Genomic DNA, 23355 nt, shown 5'->3' with positions numbered 1-23355 from the left:
TTTTCGAGATCCAGATCCTTGTAACAAATTTTATTGAAGAAATGAATTTGGGAATTTTTTAGGTAGATTGGGAATTAAAATTTTAAAAATTAAATTCACGATTTACAATTTAAAATATTTGAAATTTCATTATTTTGAATTTCAATCAATTTTAAATTTTAAAATCATTGTTTTAGAAATATTATATTATTTAATTTTGTCCACATTGTATATAACATCACACACGCATAATCAATTCAAAAATGTTTTTTAAAACCATGTTTTTAGACTTTGAAAATTTAGAACGAGATATTGAGATTATACTAATATATGTTAAAGTGGGTTGATATTTTTGCGGAAAATTTTCGAAGTGTCATATGCTGAGTTCCAGTTGGTCCCTCAATAAGTGGTATTGTTTTGGGGTTGTGTTAGGGTTTTGTCTCTTGCCTTTACCGAAAGTTATGTACGATTCATGAGAGAAAACTCCTTAAGGGAGCACGTTGTACGTGGACGCACAGCCACCCATTAATGAAGTGTTCAATTTATTATTGTGCTAAAAAAAAGTACAATTTATGAAAAATATTAACGCCGTGACTAATCTTTAGTTGCTCAATTTTGAAATTGACAGAAATTAAATTACATTAATTTTTTTATGAAAAATCAATTTGCTCAATATCAAGATTTGGAGAACCAAATAATTCATTTTACCATTAAATTTATCTCTTACAAAATTGAAATTGAATTTCCTCAAATCCAAGTCTATTTTTGTATTGGATATCCAAACAAATAATTTGAATCCAAATTCTTTCACAACAGGCAATTAAGAATTTCTAGAGAGAGTAATCCCCATTTCTGATAAATAAATATGATTTGATTTCAAATTTTCTATCATATTTTGGACTAAGATATTTGTATGTACACTAAGACGTTGCACTTCATATTACTGCCTTATTTTATTTTTTATGATTATTTGCTCTCAACAATAGACATTTTTTTATTGAAATCAGAATACTACACATTCTTTCTTTTGGTTATTATATATATTAAGAAAATAAATTAGACGTATAACCATACAAATAAATATACAAAGTAAACACATTTATGGTTTGTGGGTAATCTTCTGCATAATACTACCTAAGATTGAAGGTATCATATGCTGTTCACATATAATAAGCAGATTTGAACCTAGGAAGATGATCACAATTTGCAGGGCTCCATCCTATCACTTGTTTCTCATTGTCATAAACCACCATTCTGTCTTGCATTGATATGTCTGTTCAAATCACCAAGCAGAAAAGGAGAAGGTTATATCACTAAGAATAAAAAACCGCAGACCCGACAATTGATCAGTTCGATTAAAACAGTAAAATGGAATATTAAGTCTTTACCTCCAATGACATTCAAATTTTGCAGCCCCACTTGTGTTCCATTTAGAATTCCCAAGCAAACATTTCCCTTGTTCTGTCAAAACATTAAGTGTTTCAGTATGAACAACAAAAAGACATAAATAAAACATATACACATATATACATATGTGTGTGTATGTGTATGTTTAGTGCTCACTGATATTATAAGGTAAGCTTCAGGGTGTAATTCAAACTGGGTTTTTCTTCTGCCACTATTTGCAAAGGCCAAAGCCAGTGAGGTCTTGAAGTATTTCTTGGCATCGTGCACACTTCTGAAAGGCTTTCGACCTTTCCAACATAGTGGGAGTGTCTGGTCCTCCGGGGCTTCCTTTAGCGACCGTCCGCTTAGTTCTTTTTTCAACTATACATGTAAGAGTGAACTTGCATGAAAAACATCATACTTGGATTCTAAGTAACAAAATTAAGACTTGGAAGATATTCTGAAATTGGCCTGGAACTTACCAACAATGTTAATGCTTGATAAGCCTGAGAATTAAGGTAAGTGTAAGAGCTCCCACTGTCAAAAATTACGATGAGATTTTTAATACCGGTAGCTTTCCCACCGAAGTGTAGTTCTGCACTTCCCGGGGAATAGTATTTTCTGCCATGAAAGCCAAGCAGAAGATTTGTTATCAGGTCTTAAAACCAATCAGTTATAATCAAGTTTTAACCATTGGGAGTGAATATGAACGCTTAATTACGTAAACTCCTGAGACATTGATGTCCAAGTCACATGTGAAGAATCATAGAGACCGTCCCCGAAGAAAAGAAATCCGCCACCTCTTCCGCTTAAACAGTGGCCTACGACATTCCGCACCAAACCCTGGCTCTGAAGTTGTGACACAATGCTAGATTTTCCTCTTCCAAGGCCAAGTATTCCATCCAAGGGATGGTAAGATGTGCCCGGAATTTGATCATACCCGCATCTGCAGACAAGGAAACCGAAAGGCATAATGTTTAAGGATGTATTGAGAGACAACTTATCAGAGGATGAGATCTTCTAGTAGACTTCATCTGCTAAAAGCACTGAGAAACAATTAAATGCACCTTTTGGAGTCAAAAAGCTTTTTTTATTTTTTATAGAATGCTTAGAACTACCCATAACTCATTCTGACCCCTTAAATAGGAGGATAAACACACTTCAACATACTCGAACCCACGTCCTCCTGCACTGACAACAATACCTATGCCAATCGAGTTGAGACTCGATCAGCAGAATCAAAAAGCTTCCTTAAATGGTAGATGTTACGTAAAAACTAAAGAAGTAAGAAATAAGGTCTAATGCAGATTCAAACAGATTCATTTTTAATTTCCTGATATGTATCATTGGGCCCAAATAAGCGCTTGGAAATGATAAATGACCTTTGCTTATATAACATGGGATGGTGCCAGGGGCAGCTTGCAAGATCAATGAACTTGAAAGGAATATTACTACTGATATCGAATATAATTTTGGACAAAAGTACAAACCCGAGGGCCAAACGAGGACTGAGTCGAACTCCATTTGTATAGTTTAAAGAAAACACGTCTCGCACAAGGACTCCAAGGGATGAACCACCATCTGCATACTCAACCTCATAGTCACATTGGTCTGGACTTTCACATTTGTAGTCAGGCGGATGCAATGCTGCACATAGCGGATGTCTACAGGCAACTAGGTCATTGCTGGGTTGGTAAAGCGGATGAGGTGCCTGCAAAGACAGTGATAACAATATTTAATAAGGAAATTCGGAGCTTCTACAACAATCCTGGAAACCAGCAGATTTAACAAGGAAAAAATATAAAACTGATAAGAGTGTGGATGACACAGCATTGAAGCAAGAACCCTATAAGATTAGAATAAGAAATTAGGCTAGAATTTTGTAATATGTGACATCTGCTGCAAATAATTGGACTAATTAGTCAGTTTGCTGGTTATCTCATCATGAATCCATCAGGACTCGAGGTGATTGAGAATCAGCAAGTTCATATCAATTAAAAGAAAAGCTCCATACATACTACAAACAACAAAGAATTTGGCAGTACTGTCATTAACGATAAGGAAAATATATATATGTATGCGTACATATATATATTCAAGATATTATATACTAATAATTTCACCTCAATACAATGGACGCATGGAGCGTTGCATTGGAGCCATGTGAGGTCGCTTCCAGTATCAAGATCAAGAAAGTAAGGCTTGGGAGGGTGACCTATATTGATGGTAACATTATAGTACCTACAAACAGAGAACAACGGTGAACTCCATGATTTCATTCACATTTACAGAAATTTGTGAGCATACAAATTTAAAAACTTCGTTCAAGAAATTTAAAAAAGAAAAAAAAGAACCCGAAAAATAAAGTCAGAGACAGACATAAAATCCCCTATATTCATAGACCCTGTTCCAGATGAACAACATTCAAAGGAAAAGTACACACTTTAATGTATCTATAGATTCCATATTAGATTCCCAATACACATGATTTATAAAAGGACTTTGCAGAAGAGCCTATTTTGACCCACAAAATAATTTACTGAACTTACCCTGTTGGATACACATTTCCATGAATTGGGAACAGGATGGAGGACCCAACTCTATTCATCATCATGGAAGAAGAAGAAGAAGAACCGTTGTAAGCTGACATCATTGCTTTCCTCCATTTCTGATCAGAAGCTGAAGAGAGACTCAAAAACAGTAACAAAAAGAACACATTCACTTGCCCTTTTCTCATTGATCACTGTTTTGAGCTTCCCCTCTTTGAATGACAAATGATTTGTGAGGAACTTTCACTTGGGCTATTCGTTATAAAAAAAAAGGCTGAAAGAAACAAGACTAAGACTATTAGTTTTATTCTGGTTTCGGCCTTTTTTTTTTTTGTATGTTTATATATAGGGCCTTGAATTGATTAACGAAACATATCTGGTATTTAATGTCGAGAATCTACCAAAGGGTGCTTTTCTTGTAGGTAATATAAACAATGCAGGAGAATTGCTTGGTTCTTGAAATTTCCCATTCAATGGTATTTCCGATTATTAATAAAGAGGGATTGTTCTTCTGGTGTAGTGTTGCCAATGCCAATAGGTTCTTTGCTTCCTTTCCTCTTAGATGGGGGAGGATTGTTTGCACAGTGGTATTTTCTTTGGAATCATTCTTAACCATGAACACGTTATCTGACCAATATATATAAATAAATAATCTCTTTAAAAAAAGAAAAGAAAAATGGAAGAAGCAAGTCAAACAATGAAACAGTTTGAGGAATAAAATAAAAGTGAGTTAAGGTATAAAGGGTTTATAAAGTAAAGCAAGCATATTTATTCAATTAAAATAATAAATAAAGTATGGCAATTTCTTGGAAACTTCCTTGTAAAGTCTTCTAGAATGAGAAAAAGGGCTCTATTTCTGATTGCCAAAATCCTCAGTTTCCTTTCATGTCAGCACTCATTATTTTTTTTTATAATTGGGTAGGAATGGATTGAACTTAAATTAATAATATAAATGCAGTTATTAGTAGATTAAGAGATTATTGGGAATGATAATATAAATAATTGATTGTATAAGATAATTTAATTCAACCCTAAATTCAATTTATGAGTTTTTACTTGCTAGTTGCAACAAGACTCTGGTTTCATTTTTATATTATTTATATTTTACTTATTATAAAATACAATAATGTAAAATATATTTAATATCAGACCATGTTTAATGAATAAAATTGATCAAACGGTTAAAAGGTTTTGTTTATTAAATATTCCAACTTTTTAAAGACATTTGGCCAAAATAAATATCCATTTCAAGACTACTAACTAGGTCTTTTATGTGTAAAACAGAACTTTTTTGGGGGGACATAAGTGAAAAGGAGACGTTAAAACTTTTAGATTTTGACATTCCATATAATATGGGTGGGCTTTTCTTTTCACTCAATATCTGAATTTGGTATTTTACTTTAATATTTTTTTAATATGGTACTTACATTTAATATTTGAATATAATAGTATTAATTTTTTAATATTTAATTTAAAGTTAAAGGTTTTTAATAAAAATTCTTAATTATAATTAATTTTTATTAAATTAACCATAAAACATGAAAAATTACAATCATAAAAAATAAACTTAAAATTTAAATTAAAAAATAAAAATTAACACTACAATCTTTTTGAATATCAAAATATATACTTTTTGCCCAATGCATGTACTACATTAAAAAAAAAAGCTTGAATAGCAATTGAGATATTAAAATTTTTTATTAAAAAAATTAAGAAATTAAGTTTAAAAATTAAAAAAATGAAAATTTCCCAACATTTTGGGGACCAAACGCGCTTAAGGCCACGGTTACAGTCCGCTTCTGCTCTCGTTTATTTGAATCTCAAAGATAGGGAATGATATGAGAATCAAAGTAATATATATAAGGAATTTAGAAAAATAAAAAATGGTAAAAATAGAGCTCTGGATTATACTTGTTCTAGAGTCAGGTGGTTTGGACAAGTGTTAAAAATACAATTACACTTAAGCATGTAACAACACTTTTTTGTCAAAACATTGTGTAACCTCTACCTATCTTAATATACATATATGGTTTAAATCACATTCATGTGAACTTAACTAGCCTCTACCTAACAATATATTCCCCCCTCCCCCCAACTTGTTCTCTTCAATCTTCCTCCACTATTTTTCTACAAACACTCCGTTTTACTAATTTCCAGGGTTTACATTCCCAATCAAAATAACCCTTTACAGAATACTGTTTTAAATTTACGAGAATTAAGCTTGTAAGTTGAGACATTACACAAAAATGCAAGTTTCAGCAACAAGAGGATTTCTTGTAAAATATGCTGTAAACGCATATCCAGGACCAAATAATGTGTAGCTAAACTAGCACTAATTCTGTCAGAAATAGTAGAATTCCATAGCCACTTATCTGATAACATCAACATTCCGCAGTAATTGATCCTGTTTTCGACAGTAAAGATATTTTGTTTAACAAAGAGAATGTCTACTTTCACAAATGAACTTAAAAGTTTTCGCTCATCGTACTTGGAAAACATTTGGTGTCAATGAAAAAAAACCCTAATAAAATATAAATATATTGCAAAACTTATAAATTTTATATGAATATTCGTAGATATCTATTAAAATTATATCAATGGTCCAGATATTACAATTTTACAATCTAAACTAAGATAGAAGCAGGTTTGGTTAGAGAAAAAAAAGTTGAGATCGGTTCTGGTCTGCACACGTGAATCTTACAGATAACATAGGATGTTGCTTTTGGAGTTCCGATTCGCCGTCTCCATTTCTTTAACTTCCATCGGAGCCAAACCATTTAACTTCCTATTTGACAAAATAAAGAAGGTATCAAAGCACATTTTTTATCAAGTTTTGGTACCAAAAAAAAATGAGGGAGCATGTCACTTATAATTCCCTTTTACCACATTTCTTACAAAATCATCTAATCACCAATCAGTTGTATGAAGAAGCTCCACAATTCATGGGTAAGGAGTGCATTGTGAGCTCATAGAATGAAGAAAAGTAACCAAACAGAGAAACAAGGTATGAATGAGAAATACCGTTTGGAAGGGCATTACATGCCACGATTAGGGCAGACATTAGCAAAGTGTGATGGATCACCACAAACATAACACCTGTTGGATACAGGATCCCCGGTTGCTGTCACAAAAGTCGTGTCAGCAGTGTGTGATCTATTGTGACCAGATTGACCACGGCCACCTCTCCTGCCAGAATTGAATGCTGAGCGATTGGTGGAAGGAATGCTTCTTCCACCATTACCATTACTGACGCCATCCTCCCATCTGCATGAACATGGTTTGATGATTGAGTAAACCAGCCATTCGATGAAGCATGTAACATAAGGACATTTATTTTTAAGGCATGAACATTACACAAGAATAGATCAGATACATCTTTCGTGTATCATATTTCCAAATGAAACTATTAATCACTGCCTGTCTTATTTGCCCTATTGGCACTATAAATGCATTTTAAAGCAACCTTATTTAAGTTATAAATGCATTTTAAAGCAACCTTATTTTAAGTTATAAATGCATTTTAAAGCAACCTTATTTAAGTTATAACATGTTAATAAAAGTTACTTTTCAATCCAAAATCAGTGAAAATTGTTGTCATCACTTATCAGATGTATTTGAAAAGCACTAACGCAAGTATAATTCTTTGAATCCTGAGGAGTGCTGCCGAATTGAACTATTGAAAACTACAAAGGGAACCAGTAGTTAGAGGAGATTCTCTTGAGCTTATTTTTACTTACATAAAGAAGTTGCATTCTTGTGATGGACATGAGTAGAACTTTCTTCCCCTGTTATTTGCTGTATTAGCAGTTCGTAAAACACATGGCATTCCACATGTGCTACAGGACACTGAAGGTTCCCCTGCAAAAATGCAAGTATCATAAAAATAGACCAGTTTACTTTCAAAAAGAGAAACAAAAAAAGACCATTTCAGTTCCATGTAGAGGATTCAGAATCGGAAATGAAAACTTGAGCAGCCAATGAAGTCCAAGTGGAGATGATAGTAAATTATGCTATTCTCAACACTGCCTATGTCCTAGATGCCAGCACCTGCATCACAAACAACAATGAAAGGAAAACTATGCTATGCCTATAGAATATAACTTAAGTTTGTGATTGGGTGTTACAGATGTCTATTTCAAGTTTGTTTTTGGGTTCAAAACGTGATGCCTATGTCCTAGATGCCAGGTTTCTATCTAGTCAAGTAAGGTTGTTCAGCTTGAGTCAACTGTTACCACATCCAAAATGTGATACTTAACCACAATATGCAATTTGTGCAAAGTATTATACTCAAGCCTACTGCAAGTGTAAATTTAACTATACTTTAATCAAGCAACAACACTTGTTCTTCTCATGAATGTTAAATTCATAAAAAGAAATAAAACTTTCTTGCATACCATTTTGTGAGTTAGTATGAGACTGAGAATTTCGAGAACGTGAAAACTGTGAAGGGCAATCATTTGAAGAATGGCCTGTTTGCTGACAGTGTATGCAAGCATTGTGTCTGTTGCTACTTCTCTGGCCATTGCTGGATGTTGTAGTGGGTCCTCTACCTCGTGCTGAATTACACATTAAACAAAATTAGAAAAATCCTAATCTTTATCTTCGACTAGAGCAAGACATGCTAATACCAACTTATATTCATATTCCTACCTTCGTTTTTGAGTATATACATATAGACACTTAAAATTCTAAGCACAAAAAGTGGATAGGGCATTATCAATTGCAAGGACAAGATTCAATATAATGCAAGTAAAAGATTCAGCACAAATCTGATAACACCTTAACAGAATATTAATTAAATGTCAATTAAAAAAATTCTTAAACTGGCTAAGAATAAACTGTGATCGGTTCCTGGGAATTACATAAACAGATGATGCCAATAATAAGTGTTATGATTTCATTATTTTGGTAAACACCAGAAGATCCATAAATCAAGTGTTACTCTTCCTTTTTGAACAGCTACATGATTACTACAGATAAACAAGTATACAGACCTGACATGCGAGAACCTGTTCCACATATCTCAATCAGTTGTCTAAGAGTATCGTCACAACCGCCAATGCAACCTGAGCAGGTAGGCAATAAACTCTTCAGTCACTCACTACAAAGCAGCAGCTTTAGATGTGAACATCAATCAGATCCTTGTAAGTATACATGTTTATGCACAAGTTGTAGATTAAATGGAGACATGCTGAGTGTTGATTATCTATACAAGGTAAAGAACAAGAAATAAATCTATATTGAGAACCTAAAAGTGTCCTATAGCAGAAGACAGTGAAGTTCAAAGTATAAACAATTTCATTTATGCTTGTTAACTTTTAGAGGAGTATCCAACCTAAAACAAATTGATCATTTCAAGTGGAGATAAAGCAAATCCAACATTTGTTAAATTGGGGGTAACCTAGCCTAGTGTTGCCAAAGCACGTGCCTAGGCGCTAAAGCATCATGCAGAGTAAGTTACCTCCTCAAGAGCCTACAAGCAAGGCCTCTTGATGAGGCACCCCAAGGGCTTTTATCATCTAGGATGCTTTTCTCTTAAGTTTAAGGTGTAAAAGAAGCAAATCCAAGTAAAATGGGTTCCTACTGTTTTTTTAAAATGTTATAACTTTTTAATTTTAGAAATTTTAACAACTCACATTTAATCTTAATAGATAAATAAAAAAGGATTATACGGTCTATCCAAAGAAACAAACAGTGGCAATTATATCTATTGCTAAGGCTGAGTTTAGTAGAATGACTCAAGGGATTGTGAGCATATTTGGTTAATAACATTGCTAGAAGAGTTACGAGTTAAAACTAATACAATGAAGCTGCAATGAGATAATGAAAGCATGATCTGACAAAACATGATGAAGACCCTTCATCAAGGAAAAAATAGAGTGGCCAAATTTAAACTCCTTTTATTTATAACGGAGAGGAGTTAGCTAATATTTTGACCAAAGAGATGTAAACATGAGACAAAATATTGAAAAATCATTTATTTGCATTGTCATCTGCCTGTAAACTAGTGTCTCAATACATGTTTAAACAATTTTTTCAATACATGTTAAAAAACTGTGGTTACTCAAACCAAACCGATTTCTATTTTTTATTTCATTTATAATTAATTTTGATTTGTTTATGATGTGAAAATAAATATTTATATTTAAAATAATGAAAATGACTTAAAAATTATATATAACAATTATTTTTCAAAAAACTACTATGCCAAAGTTATTGATTTTTTTATTTACTTGAAAATTAATTTTTTTTTAAATATTTATGAAAGACTTTGAAACTTATGGAAAAGCCAAGAAAAATCCAAAAAACTCACCAAACCGAACCAAACTTGACCCTGACACCATGTGATGTGTCTAGCCATTCTTAGGCTAGCTATAGGTGATTATTTCCTTTTAGGTCGTTTGCATCCTCTATATAACCGGTGCATGTTTCTTTGAATAAAATATATGAAAAAAGAATTGCTCATTTTTCAACATTTACCATTGTTTTAAAACTGGAGATAAAAAAATTATTGAGAACTTTAAGACAAAAGGTTTTCACATATTTGAAATTTTGTCAAGAAAAGTGTGATATTTCTATGTGCAAATGTGAAATTTTTGAAAGAATATTTTAGTTATTTAAGGCGCATGCACATGCATATACGATTAACAAACGAAAGGAGGCTTCTCAAAAAGCAATAAATTTATATAAACATTTCCAGAAAGGGGATAAGAAAGAGGAAAATTATTCCATAAGCTGTCGATGAAATTTTTGGATTCCACAAGTGAGATTGAAAATGAGGCATATGGTTGTAGCTTATAGTAAAAAAAAAAAGAAAAGAAAATTTAAATATATGAAAAAAAATGAAATATGTCATCTTTTCAATCCTGCTTGTGGAATCTAAAAACTTTACTGATGGTATATAAAATAATTACCCTAAGAAGAAAATTTTATTAGAATAGGACAACGGGGAAAATAATGGGAGAATAGCACTGCATAAAGAAGATATACGAGAAAATAAGTCATAAGAAGGATAAGTTCAATTGATGAAATATTTAAAAAGAGGACCAATTTAACTTGGTCATTCTCGTCTTCTATAGATACTCTAAAAATGACAAAAAGAAACTCATGCAAATTGATGTAAAGACCCTACGTGTCATGGGACCTATATCCTTACCGAGATGATTAGCATTGAAGCCGGGTGGTATTTCAATTTGGCGAAACTTAAATTGAATCAAATAAACGGGACCTATCAAAAAACGCAAAAGTGCAGTCTGTTAAGAAGCATGAAGAATACAATGCACGTCAATGAGCACTTTAAATAAGGTGGCACATGTGATATAGAACAATTACAATCTGTTTAAGAATTGCTCTGCATTATACTATGCTTTTAAAACTACCAGTATGGCAGTGAAGCTGAACTTTGCCATAGAACCATTAATAGAACTTCGGAGTGTCACATCTAGCTTATAGCCCTCAGCCCCTCACCCTATAATTATGCATTGCACTAAATATTTTTCCTAAATATTAAGTGATCCTGAAGAATCTAATCCAGGTCTGCATATACAATCACTGCTAGCTAAACTTGAAGATAAGATCCCAAGTATATACCTGGATTGCAGGAGCTGCAAATATTACTGGTTACTGCAGCTTCCAGTATAGATCCAGGGAGCCAAATAGCATTCCTACACTGATGAGAGTTCACAGAAGGTGTTACAACGTTAACATACAAACCAGAAAAAGAGCAAGAGTTCACATTAGCCTTTCAAATCCACATCTATCAGGATCAAGTTTCAATTAACTTTTCTTTTTTTTTTTTTTTTTGAAATGCACCAGCCAGTTATTTTAGCTTTTTGTTGAATCATATTTTCAACAAACAAATAAATCCAGGCACTGACCTGTGGAAAACCTGAGCATCCAACCATGAAATTGCCATCCTGTTAAAAAGTACAATGGTTAATAACAAAATGAATAGCTCAACTATTTTCCAAAAATAAATAATATTAAACATTGCACACAGTAAGGCAAAATCATGAAAAAAATTGATGGGCAGGGTAATCATAATGCAACATAAAAATTAATGGGCAGGATAATCATAAAGAACCATAAAAATTAAGTATAAAACAAGAAAAGGTTTACGTTTTAGGATGCCTAGGCCAGATTTTGGCTATAGAACATGAATCTTTTCTCTCCAGTGAAATTCATTAAACATCTGTGATGTTACAAATTATCAATTATTCTCACTTTTGTTGATCAGTACCCTTTATAATAACCACACAGCCCAACAACGTATAGGGGCCAACTCCTATTTCAAAGATTTAATATTTCCTTCATTTCAATACCATAGAATTCAAAGCCTGAGCCTATCCTAAATCTAGCCTTTAGGACATCTATGTTACTTGTTGCATAATCGCTACATTATTAGACAACAACATTAGTGACATAGAAACAATTCAAGCTTTGCCTGACAACAGACATACTGCTGTCTGCAAACTAGAGGAAATAAATAATCAAAACATAGAAAGCCATTTGCATGACAAAAGATGATGACCCTTGAGAACCTCATCCACCATGAAGCTATATTGACACCCTCGCTTACAGAAAAGCTCAAGCAGAGATCTAATCAACCACCAAATCTTCATATTATGCATAAAAGAAGTTACATCAAGAATACTGAAAAGGGAAAAAATGGATGACTTCATTTGAGATAATTGCAAGCAAGAAAGAAGAATAGTGCACAGGAGATCAGAAATGCGATAAAAAAGCAAGCACCAATATAATATAAAACAAAATTTCGGAACTTAAAAAGAGAAATTGAATCAGTGTCATCCATACACGGTTTTTCTTCAGCACCATAGAAGATTCTTGGCAAAGATCACACTGCCTAACCACCTCTCCAGCTGCATAGTTGTCACCCCCAACAGCTCGATTTGATCTGCAGAAGCAGTTAACATCACATCATAACAATCCAATATTTTCTGCTACAATATAGGGAATTAAATAGTACCTTTCAAAGAAGACCGCCATAGCTTCTAATAGTTTCACTTTGTTCAACCTCGCCTGCATACCATAGCTTGTCAAAAACATAACATCAATCAAAGTGTATATGAACACATCAACCAAACACAGCATTAATTAAGCAAATCTGTTGAAAATTTGATAGGTAGCACTAATCTTCTCCCTGGCAAATCAGCCACATTTATTGCATAAGTCCCACCAGAGTCCAGACTACTCACAGGATAACTAATATTTACATTAAAGAACCCAAAACAGGCATCAAAATTGCCTCATCCAAATTTGCGTTTAATAAATGCCAGTTTTTCTTTTAATTCCAAATAATGCATCAATTTAGGCATCATGGATCAAGTAATGTTTTGTTCCATGTATCAGTTTCATTCATCTGTCATTCAGGTATTAGAAACTTGATAGCAATGTATCATCAACAGTATATGTCAGGTGGGATAGTATCCAAAAGGATAATCCCACAAATTGCAAGTAACTTACATCAAAGAAGCAAGCTTTCATCTGCTGCAAGCAAGTTGCCAAAACTTCATGTTTACTCTTATTGCCTACACTAACTTCTTTCATGTCAAACTCCATCATTGACCTGAGATTTGGTTTCCAGAGTTCATACCTAAATATCCATAATGAATGACAAACAAATATAGGTAAGAGGATGGAAGACGATATTGTTTACAATGCAACCACTTCCATGAGCCTAACAAAAACTACCGCAAAAGCAAATACTTAGTGACTTCAGGTAATACAGCTACCAACCAAAACAATCACATAATACAGGCTTTTGGAAGGCCATCTTTCAAAAACATAAACAGCAGTGCAACTTAGCATGACCATCCTCATCCATACAACTTTGCAAGGTTAAACAATTCAGTTTTCATATGATAGGAGGAAAAATATACAGGAATTCTTGTGAGTGATTTAGAGAACAAAAACACGCAGTATCTAATTCTTGAAACAATTTCTACACATGTTTGCAACAGGTTAACACGAGGAATTGTTTTCTAGTTAATTAAGGCTTCAAACAGGCAGATCCTGAATGAATTTGACTCTGTCCATGATAATTCCTTCATTTTTACTGTTAGAGACTAACTCATGTTCACTAATAATTCAAGCATGGTGTTGGAGCTCATATTCATGTCTGTTTAAATTAAGTGAGCATGTTTGTGAACATACTGAACATGTTAGGAACAATTAGAAATTGAAAGCATAAATAAACATAGTAATAAAGAACAAAAACCAATAAAATATAATGTTTTTTATTGTCAAACAATAATTAAGTTATAAACGAGTTTTTCATTAATTAAGAACGAGTTTGTTCATAAACATAAAGAATTGAACACATTTTGCCCAAGACCAGATTGTTTATTAAATGAGCTCTTAAATTTTGTTGAAAACTATTTGTTTAGATTATCACATGAAGAGAAACCAAACCCATTCACAAGAGTTGCTCACCGGTTGTTCTGTTTGATTTATAGTCGTAGTCTTACAGGACCAATTACTCCATTGAAGTAGTGTTCAGAAAGACAGCAAAAGGAGGAAATATGCACCACTTTTCAATATGTTTTAACCCCCTAAATCCTTATTGCCTCTCATAATCACCATATTTTGAAGTTGGAAAAACTTGTGTTGTGAAATGTGTCTCTTTTAGTAGACTTCCTATAAATTCAAATGCCTCAACTAAATAGTAGACTTCTCCAAATGAAATATATTCTAGAATAGCCCTGAAGTTTACTATAGCCTAATATCACTATTTTGACAAATGAAACTGTAAAAAAGTACTACAGAAATAAATATAAACAATGCACCTTCATTACTATTTCAGATATGCCATGCCACTTATAAACTTGACATTAAACCAATTAACCTTTAAACAAGTGAAATAAGAATTAAGATTGTGTATATTCTCCTTAACACTTAAGTAAACTGGCTTCTCAAAAAAATAAAATAAATTCTACTTACCCCATGTCATCATATCCCATAACCAGTGCTTCACCCTGAGATTACACAAGTCTCATAGTCAGTACCAATCAACTTCTGTCATAAAACTACTATTACAACTTAGTAAGAAACACATTCTATTTTTTATTGGAAAAAAATAAGGAAATAATAGAATGTTAGGTAAGTAGGGTAGTTCCTTAGACTCTTAGAGGAGTCCCTTTTATAGCCTAATTTTTTTCCTATATATTTTAGTTAATATACAATAGTGATTTTCCCATATTTTGCATGGAATCAGAACTGAATGCTCTCTGGGAATCTGCATAAATTTGTAGCCTGCAATGCTGAATAGAAAGTTATCTAGAAAAAAAGGTTTCATTTTTTAGGCCTGCTTTGTCATTTTCTCCAGGACTCTGAATCTTGTCTTCTTGAGCACAGATTTATCTTCTAATCAGGTCTTAGGTCTCTAAATCTACAATAAGCAGCTCTTAAATCTGACAACAACAAATGAAGTCATCAACATTGCAATAGGAGAGAAGCAGGATAGTTAACCTGGTTTACATCTCAAATCTTAATGGGAACAACTATTTAAAGCAGTAACAATTTGTTCGAACCTTGATAAAAAGGACGAAAAAACCGAGTCATCTTTTTGGAACAAGATCACAAAAGATGATCTAAAGTTTGCTGCATGTTGAGGAAGACTCAATGGTGATGCCCACATTATGGAATCCATTGATGAACTCGGGCTACCTGCACACTTTTGGCAACAGCTAAGGAGGTTTTGGGGTCCTGATGGCAGACCTATTCTAAGCTACTGTTTTGAGTCTTCCTCAACACCATATCTATTTACTATTGTTATTTACTTCAAAACTATTCCAAAAAAAAAAAATAGATACTGTTTTCTTTATGAACAAAATATTGAAATTCTAAAATAGAACACAATTAGATACTATTTTCTCTTCATTTTAGTGCATGGCATTTACACATGCATTGCTGTGCAGATATATGTATTCATAGGCATACAAACATAAGTACCTACTTACAGATATTAATAAAGTTTTGCAATTCTCTAACATTAATAGATGCATAAAAAGATTATTTAAAAATTACTATGTTTTTGTTCTAGATAGCCTTGTGTCGACTGGATTTTAGAGGAAAAAGCTATTTTAAAACTCCTATTCTCACAAATCTAAAATCTTGATTGTACTCTCACATAAATCCAACTTCTCCCCTAGCTCATAAGCAAAGCAAAAGCAGTAACACAGAATATTCAAAAGTAAATAGTATATGATAAAAAGCTAAAGTGAGAAAAGAAAAGAAAAATAAATTACAAGATTGGTGGGCGAGAAACGAGTATTTGAGTCCTTTGTTGCATAAAATCGATCTAGCAGCTTTTTAATGTGATCATGCATTGTTGCATCAGTACCAATTCCCGCCTTGCAATGCAGAAGAGTGGAAAAAGTTTCAAAATTCAAAATAATTACTCTCTGAAAAACCATTGAAACCATAATTAACTTGGTCAGACAAAAGCACTTCGGACTTCTCACCTTGTCCATACAACTTAGTAAATCAGCTTCACTCAAAAGGGATGGTGGTCTAGTGACTCCTGTGTCTAAAGTCAGTGATGTTGGGGCAAACTGAAACATCACAAGAAATTGAAGAATAAAAACAATTCTGGCCTCAAAATTCAAGAGAGCAATGTGGATCCTTAAGTCTATTTTAAAATCAAACTTGTATGATAAATCATGGAAGTCATAAAATCTAAGAGTTGAATGTCTCTCAGCCATCAATAAGAGAGAAATGAAAATCAATAAATAAAGTACTAGATGGATGTTGAAACATTAAAAATCAAAACGACCATCTTGTTTGGAAATACAAACATTTACCTACATGCACTCAGGCTCTTCCACAAAAAGTTATTCCATCTACACAATTGAACTAAAAACATCTTTTATTTCATTCCTTTCCCTTTTGCTAACCCCAAATTAAGAAATTATAGTCTTTTAAGATTGTTATTTTGAGTCATTGGTTAATCGCCAAAAAAAGGGGAAAAAAAAATCTTTATGTGCCAAGGGCAGGATCAAGTAATTTTATTAATAAAATCTGCATCACAAACTTCTAAGCCAGCAATTTAATCCTTTTACTAGTAATAGTTCCCAATTAGGTTGACAAGCTATAAAATAAAAATGGCAATCAGAGAGGCAACCCAACATGGAAGAAGAGCATATCAATTTACAGGAGCACAATAAACAACAATCAACTTGCAACTTTTTATCAACCAATTTAACTTCCAATTGAAAAGCTTGAAATGATTTGTATAGAAACAATGAAAAACCTGCTGTCCAACAGTGTAGGTTGGAATCATTGAACCTCCCCATGATTCATACCGGTAAACATCTAAGTAGTTTCTCTGGTCAAAATAGAAAAGCAACCTAGTCAAAACTCAAGATGGTTAACAAATCTAAAGACGTCATGAAGCATTAGAAAAGCTACAAAACCACCTATAGACAAAAGATACCTAGCCAACCAGCAACCACAAATCATTCATGCAGTTAAATGAAGCAGTTTCAGTATTATATTACATCTCAAAAAAAACTAATGCGGACAAGAAAAGCTAAGGAGGTTTTAATGTCTTTGTCATAGTGTACATTGCTGATTGGCTCATCAGAGCTTAATAAAAGGTTTTAGTCTTTTATTTTATTCCAAGAGAAGCTATATTCTATTTGCTACTGACATGGCTTCTGAAATTTATGTTAATGAACTCAGAGGACGTAAGGTTTTACCATAAACTTGTCCAACCTAAACAAAATGGCAACTTGACATCATACAGAAAATGAGAAACTACTTTCCAGTCACAAATTTCCATCAGCCATTTCCAGTTCAAACAGGATTGACATTGTAAGCTGCTTGGCTTCAGAAATTCTATTTAATTGAATGAAAGCTAGAGTTGACCAAAATCTTGTCCAACCTTAATGTTCAAAATGGCAACTTGTTGTCAACAGAAATCAAAAACAACTTTCAGTTACAAGTTTCCTTATGCAACTTGCAGCTCAAACAGGAATGGTATCTCTTGGACCATTGAGATATACTGAATGCTCATACAAGGAAACAACAGAAGCCTGACTTTTTTTTTAATTCCTATATTTGTAATCATTCCAAATATCACAAGTCTTGTCGCAGGTGATATAATGGTTAGCTACCAAATTAAAAAAATAGATAAAAAAACAAATGCTGAACACCCCAATGCTTCTTAATTCAAGAGAAAAGCTCAAGTTAAAATAAAAAGAAAATATGGGAATGCTATGAAAATACTTGCCTCTAATATTACTCTTCCTGAGGCAGAAAATAATTCACCCGCAATATCAATTTCAACTGTGGTTTCAGCCCCTACAGCTGGTTGTGAAACACAAGCCAGGAAATGGCGGACAACCAGTTCATATAATGTCTGTGATGCAATGGGGAAAAGAAGGAATTAAATTTCCAAAAAAGAAACTGACAAGACAGTAATTATTATTAGCCATAATACACTTGCTTACACGGTGGTCTTGACTCCAACCATGTTCCCCAGTAGAAAATTTTGTTGGGTGAATGGGTGGATGAGCCTTGTCATCATGTCCACCACTGCCAGGGTTTCTCCAGAGTCCTGTCTCAAGGTCTAATAATCTCTGTGCATAAGAACCCCAATCAGGATGCTCCTGTTGTTCTTGCACAATTGCCTGCATAAAATAGAACCTTGAGTGAGTAATAATGTCATTGAATTCAAACAACATTTGCAGGTAATAAATGACAGGGGATCATAAATATATATTACCTGAAGAAACATTATTCTAAGAAAGCAAAAAGGCAATATGAATTGGTAATATAAAAAAGAAACTTTTTTTTAGATTTTTATGGAGGAGCAAGCATCCTCAGACATTTTTATTTATTAAGGTGATGATCCCAATCATAAATCCACTGCCTTTTTCACAAAAGTTGAATGTTAACTAGACATCAAAATGATAATGGGAATGAAAAGTTAAGAATCGTCTTTGTTTGGCTTTAGAAGTTTGGTAACTAGTTAAGATGGAACTGTAAATGTAACATGGAATTGTGTATATATATATATTAGAAAGAGAGAACCAAAACACCTCCAAAATCCTGCAGGGCACCACTATGAGATTTAAGTTCCAGAAAATGAGTTTTTACTACCAAGAAACAAATAAGAAAATGACTTAAATGTGCTAGGAATGGAATCTTCAATCAGAATAACTAAACAAGTCCATAAAAGAAAATAACAGAGCCAAAAAACTTATTGCCCAAATATTTGATAACAATATTTTGAATCTCCAGCTCTAGGTTTTTTTTTTCTTACTATCAGTTAGTTGAAAAGACAAATATCGTTGAGAAATTCTTGTGAATAACAGAAATGCAATCACCTGGAAAATAGCATACAAGTTCTGTTCCAATTGAACGTACCGATGCTTCAAATCTTATAACTGTCCAGCCATCACTCACCAAACCTAGTGAAGACAAGCTTAAATTTCACAACCATTACCCTCAATCTGGGATTCTGCTCTTGAAACATGAAATAGAAGCAGCACAAGCTTTCTAAATTTTCCTCCTATTACATAAACATTTCTATTCCTGTATATCCATCTCACTCAACAGATTTTCTCTTCGGGTAGCTTTTGTCATAGTTCTCAATTAATTATTACAAGCCTTTAACTTAATTATTCTTATTTACACATATAAGATTGTTAATTCGTATCTGTATTCTTACTAATATCTCTTCTTTATAGTACTCGAGACTCAAATTATAGTAGCAATTTAGGTACATATGCACAAGTGTGTAATAGATGAACTTCAGAAAGACCATAACACTATTTTAGAAATTGAATTCAAGTGAAGAATACTTGTGTCCTATTCATCTCAGAAGTGAAGAATTTATACATGTTGCAGAGGATAGGAAAAGGAAAGAAATCAGAAAACAAATCCCTATCAGTTCTATGATCCCTACAAATCAGCTCTATGAATCAGCATAAGATTATGTACAGCCAGTTACATAGAAGAAAGGGAACAGCTTCTAAATTTTAATGTGTAAAATCCATTTGAAAAAGAAGAAAAAAATATAAATAATCCAAGTTGAAAAAGAGAGCCAACTATATTGAAAATTTTAACCGTTAAAGTTCACCAAGTGAGCTACCAAAAGATTTTATTTCAACTGTAAATTACTAACACAACTTGAGACAAAAGAATCTTGTGAAGAGGAAACAGTTACCAACATGCAAATCAGTCCTGCTTGAAAAGCAATCAGTCTCTGTACGAGGATAACTGATAAAACCAGCTTGGTATAGTTCCTCTGCCACCTATAAACAATAAAAATGAAAGTAACAAAGTGAATTAAGCCATGTTAATTAACCAACATATGATTATCTCCGCCATTAATTACAGTAATTCAAGGACAGTTTTCACAGGAAGTATTTTTTATGATTGGTATCGCAAAATTTTAATAGTTAATGCTAGATATAAGAAAAGCATAAGATAGGCATAGATCAATTAAAACAACTAAAAAAGAAAAAAAAATTGCTTGCAACCTAATATATCAAAATATATACAAACATGCAGATTTGAAAGAATTGTTTTAGCAAGCCTATCAAATTAACCTCTCATTTCTAGTTGGTGAACAAAAGGCACGGTAACACCAAATTAAAACATGTATATTTCCAGCGGCTCACCTTCATAGTGTGTTCAGAACTCATACGGAAATACCGTGAAGCACGCTTTTCAAGCTCAATGGTATTCAAAGGATATGGAGGATACTTAAGCTTTTCCTTGTGTTGAACTTTTGTGACCTATAAGACAAGTGATAACTACTATCATTCAGTAAGAGTTTTTTCTAAGACCAAGAGTTGGAATTGTTCTCAAATACTTGGTTTAGTACAACTCACAGTAGCAGTTGGCTCTTGAACACACATTTCATAAACTATAACTGCACAAGTGTAATCAAAAAGATGACCACGCCTGCAAATTCAGAATGCTATTAACTGTATCCTTATAACTACCTTGAATGAACGGAAAGAAACTTAGAATTTTATATATACAGAAAGCTTTCCAGCTTACATCCAATTGAAGGTGGCAACACCTTCATCTGATCTGTGAGAACAGTTGATTGTCCAAAATTCTTCAGGCTCATGTGACTGTACTTCCCAATACCGTTCCACAACAAAGCCGAGCGTCGGGAACTAAATTGTTAAAAGATATAAGACAACTATAAACAAAGTATACATTGTGAGGTTGCCATTCACAAGAAAATTTCTCACTGTACCTGACAAGGACCATAACTTAGAACAAGATTTCTGTCATCTGTAGCAGAATCGATAACAAATTTATCTCTCAACAGCATAGTCTGAAATCTGGTGAAGGAAGCACCAATTCGCAGGTCTATTTCCTGATAAATTTACAAACATTAACTTTTGCCTTTGCAGATAATAGCTGGATAAATACTAACAAAGACAGAAGTAATATGAAGATAGAATGTTCTTAAACATTCATTGTAAAACCAATTGGGAAAATATGGAGATCTAACTTTAGTTCTCCCCAAACTTAACTGACACAAAACAACACTACTCAGCATCTATGGTGCTCAGACTTGGTTGTGAGTGTTCAATTTTTTCAAAGACTTACATGTGTTAGGAGAATCATATCCCCCATACACATATCCGAACAGTTGTCGGATACATATGTCGAACACAGGACCTTCAAGAAAAATGAAGTGCCAGAGAAACATAGCTCAGCACTCCTCCTCATATTAGTCCCAACGTAAAAACAGCAACAAACAGGCCTACCATTTAAGCAACTAATACGAGGCAATGTAAAACACATAAAATAACCACCTAGGAAACAAATAACTAGATTTCATGTTAAACATCCAACATAAACTTATTGATGAGTGGCTTAACTTAAACAGAAGATGACAACAAACCCCAATATGAGATAATATAGTTAAACAAATTTTCTATACAAAATTTAGCAAACACATGAATAGGTCATAAAATGACCTTCCTTCCTAATAATCAAAATTATGCCGAAACTTGTAAATCAATTGTGTATCAATCAATTAAGAATTTTACATTTCAACCACAATAAGGGGAGTTACTTGCCTGCCTAGCATCTACAGCATCAGAAAACCATGGATTTGGATCAATAAGGTTCTGCATAGCATGATGGATTTCCCTGGCATTTCCAACATCAGACCACCTTAAATCTAAGCCAAAGAAAACAACAAAAGAAAAGGAACAAAAGCATTTGGCTTTAAGAACCTGTCAATCAATGCGGAGAATCGCGCCCTTCGTATTGTAAGATGACGATTCACAGCTCTGCAAACGTCGATAACCTCAAATGCAATGTTTTCACCTTCTCTGTCACAATCAAGCCAGAGAACCAACCATTGACACCTCCTAGCTTCCTCCTCCAACGTCCTCTTAATATCCAGCTTATCCTAAATCATCAAAAGTCCAATAAAAGTGAAATCCAGCATATAAACATTTAGCACACTATACAAAACAAATTATCGGAAATTCTCAAATGCAAAGACTAAGCGGGAGTCAGATTTTTAATTCTTGACCACTTTCATTGCCCCTTTTTAAAGAATAAATCAGATTAGCACTTCAACATTTCCCTGACCTGCTAGTTAAAACTAAAACATTAACTTTTCTTAATAGCACAACGCATGATTCTACTTATCACTTATATCAGTCATTTTGAAATAAGGCTTGTGCAGTCTATAAATCTATACAGTGACAGAAAACCACAAGTTGACATCGTGTTAAAAACTCATAAAAGAAAATACAGATAATTAGAATTCTAACTTAAAAGACGGCATAACATAATTCACTGTTAGTGTATATATTTATACACCGACAATGCATCAAATATAGATCCTACATTTTAAATAATGCATCATTTTTGTTGTAATGTGATTTCGCTATTTACAATTTACTTGTTTTCTTTTATCATCATTTGAGAAAGGAAAACAGTATATCACTGAGGAAAAAGGTAAAAATGTAAGAAAAGAGGAAAACCTCAGGAACGAATTTGCGAACAGGGGCGTGGTAGAGGTCGAGCGGGTCACAGGAGTGCCACTTGCGGAAGCGGTCCTCGAATTCGAGCTCCATTAAGTGGCCAGTGACAGAGGTGAAGAGCATATGACAGGGTTGGCCACGAATCAGGTAATTAAACTCAAATAACCTGTTATACCGGGAGCGGCCATCGCGCACACGTAGGCCTTGGTTCCTTGAGAGGATGCCCGACACTGACTTCGCCACCGACGGCTTCTCCGCCACGTTCAGAACCTTGATTGTGCCCGACATTCGGATGTGGGAGGGTTTTGGATTTTGTTTATTTTTTTATTATTTTAGTTTTGGCAATGGAAGTTTTAAAGGAGGCCTTTCCCGCGTATTAGAAAATAGGAGGTAAATTTCTAGAAGAAGCGAGCCGAGCCCGAATGGCAATGGTGTCAAACGTAAAG

General features: G+C 33.5%; 2 protein-coding genes across 3 annotated transcripts; both read right to left on the bottom strand.

Moving 5' to 3' along the window:
- Positions 1-1022: 1022 nt before the first annotated feature.
- On the bottom strand, positions 1023-4653 carry LOC107922693 (aspartic proteinase Asp1). The gene is made up of 8 exons (XM_016852823.2): positions 3915-4653; positions 3489-3606; positions 2856-3076; positions 2087-2311; positions 1848-1986; positions 1543-1746; positions 1368-1440; positions 1023-1252 (listed from the first exon to the last, which is right to left on the bottom strand). The coding sequence occupies exons 1-8, from the start codon at positions 4100-4102 to the stop codon at positions 1140-1142; spliced, it is 1281 nt and encodes a 426-aa protein (XP_016708312.1). The 5' UTR covers positions 4103-4653; the 3' UTR covers positions 1023-1139.
- Positions 4654-6470: 1817 nt separating this feature from the next.
- On the bottom strand, positions 6471-23332 carry LOC107922919 (DNA topoisomerase 3-alpha). 2 transcript variants are annotated; one of them, XM_016853124.2, is made up of 25 exons: positions 22910-23325; positions 22148-22326; positions 21989-22061; positions 21154-21276; positions 20949-21070; positions 20777-20849; positions 20564-20680; positions 20111-20194; positions 18386-18565; positions 18166-18294; positions 17185-17259; positions 16397-16486; positions 16181-16285; positions 14874-14908; positions 13398-13527; positions 12901-12953; positions 12729-12828; positions 11792-11830; positions 11505-11583; positions 11071-11142; positions 8909-8980; positions 8309-8470; positions 7652-7772; positions 6936-7178; positions 6471-6699 (listed from the first exon to the last, which is right to left on the bottom strand). In XM_016853124.2, exons 1-24 carry the CDS (start codon positions 23195-23197, stop codon positions 6950-6952), a joined length of 2730 nt encoding a protein of 909 aa, XP_016708613.2. In that variant the 5' UTR covers positions 23198-23325; the 3' UTR covers positions 6471-6699; positions 6936-6949. The 2 variants fall into 2 exon arrangements, with proteins under 2 accessions (XP_016708613.2, XP_040936697.1); XM_041080763.1 differs by lacking the exons at positions 6471-6699; positions 6936-7178; positions 7652-7772 and adding an exon at positions 7779-7961 and having other exon boundaries at positions 22910-23332.
- Positions 23333-23355: the final 23 nt, after the last annotated feature.

The sequence above is a fragment of the Gossypium hirsutum genome, chromosome A11 (genome assembly GCF_007990345.1).
Source record: "Gossypium hirsutum isolate 1008001.06 chromosome A11, Gossypium_hirsutum_v2.1, whole genome shotgun sequence".
Classification (NCBI taxonomy): Eukaryota; Viridiplantae; Streptophyta; class Magnoliopsida; order Malvales; family Malvaceae; genus Gossypium; species Gossypium hirsutum.
The sequence above is the reverse complement of the archived record's forward strand: the minus strand, read 5'-3'. Positions and strand labels throughout refer to the sequence as shown.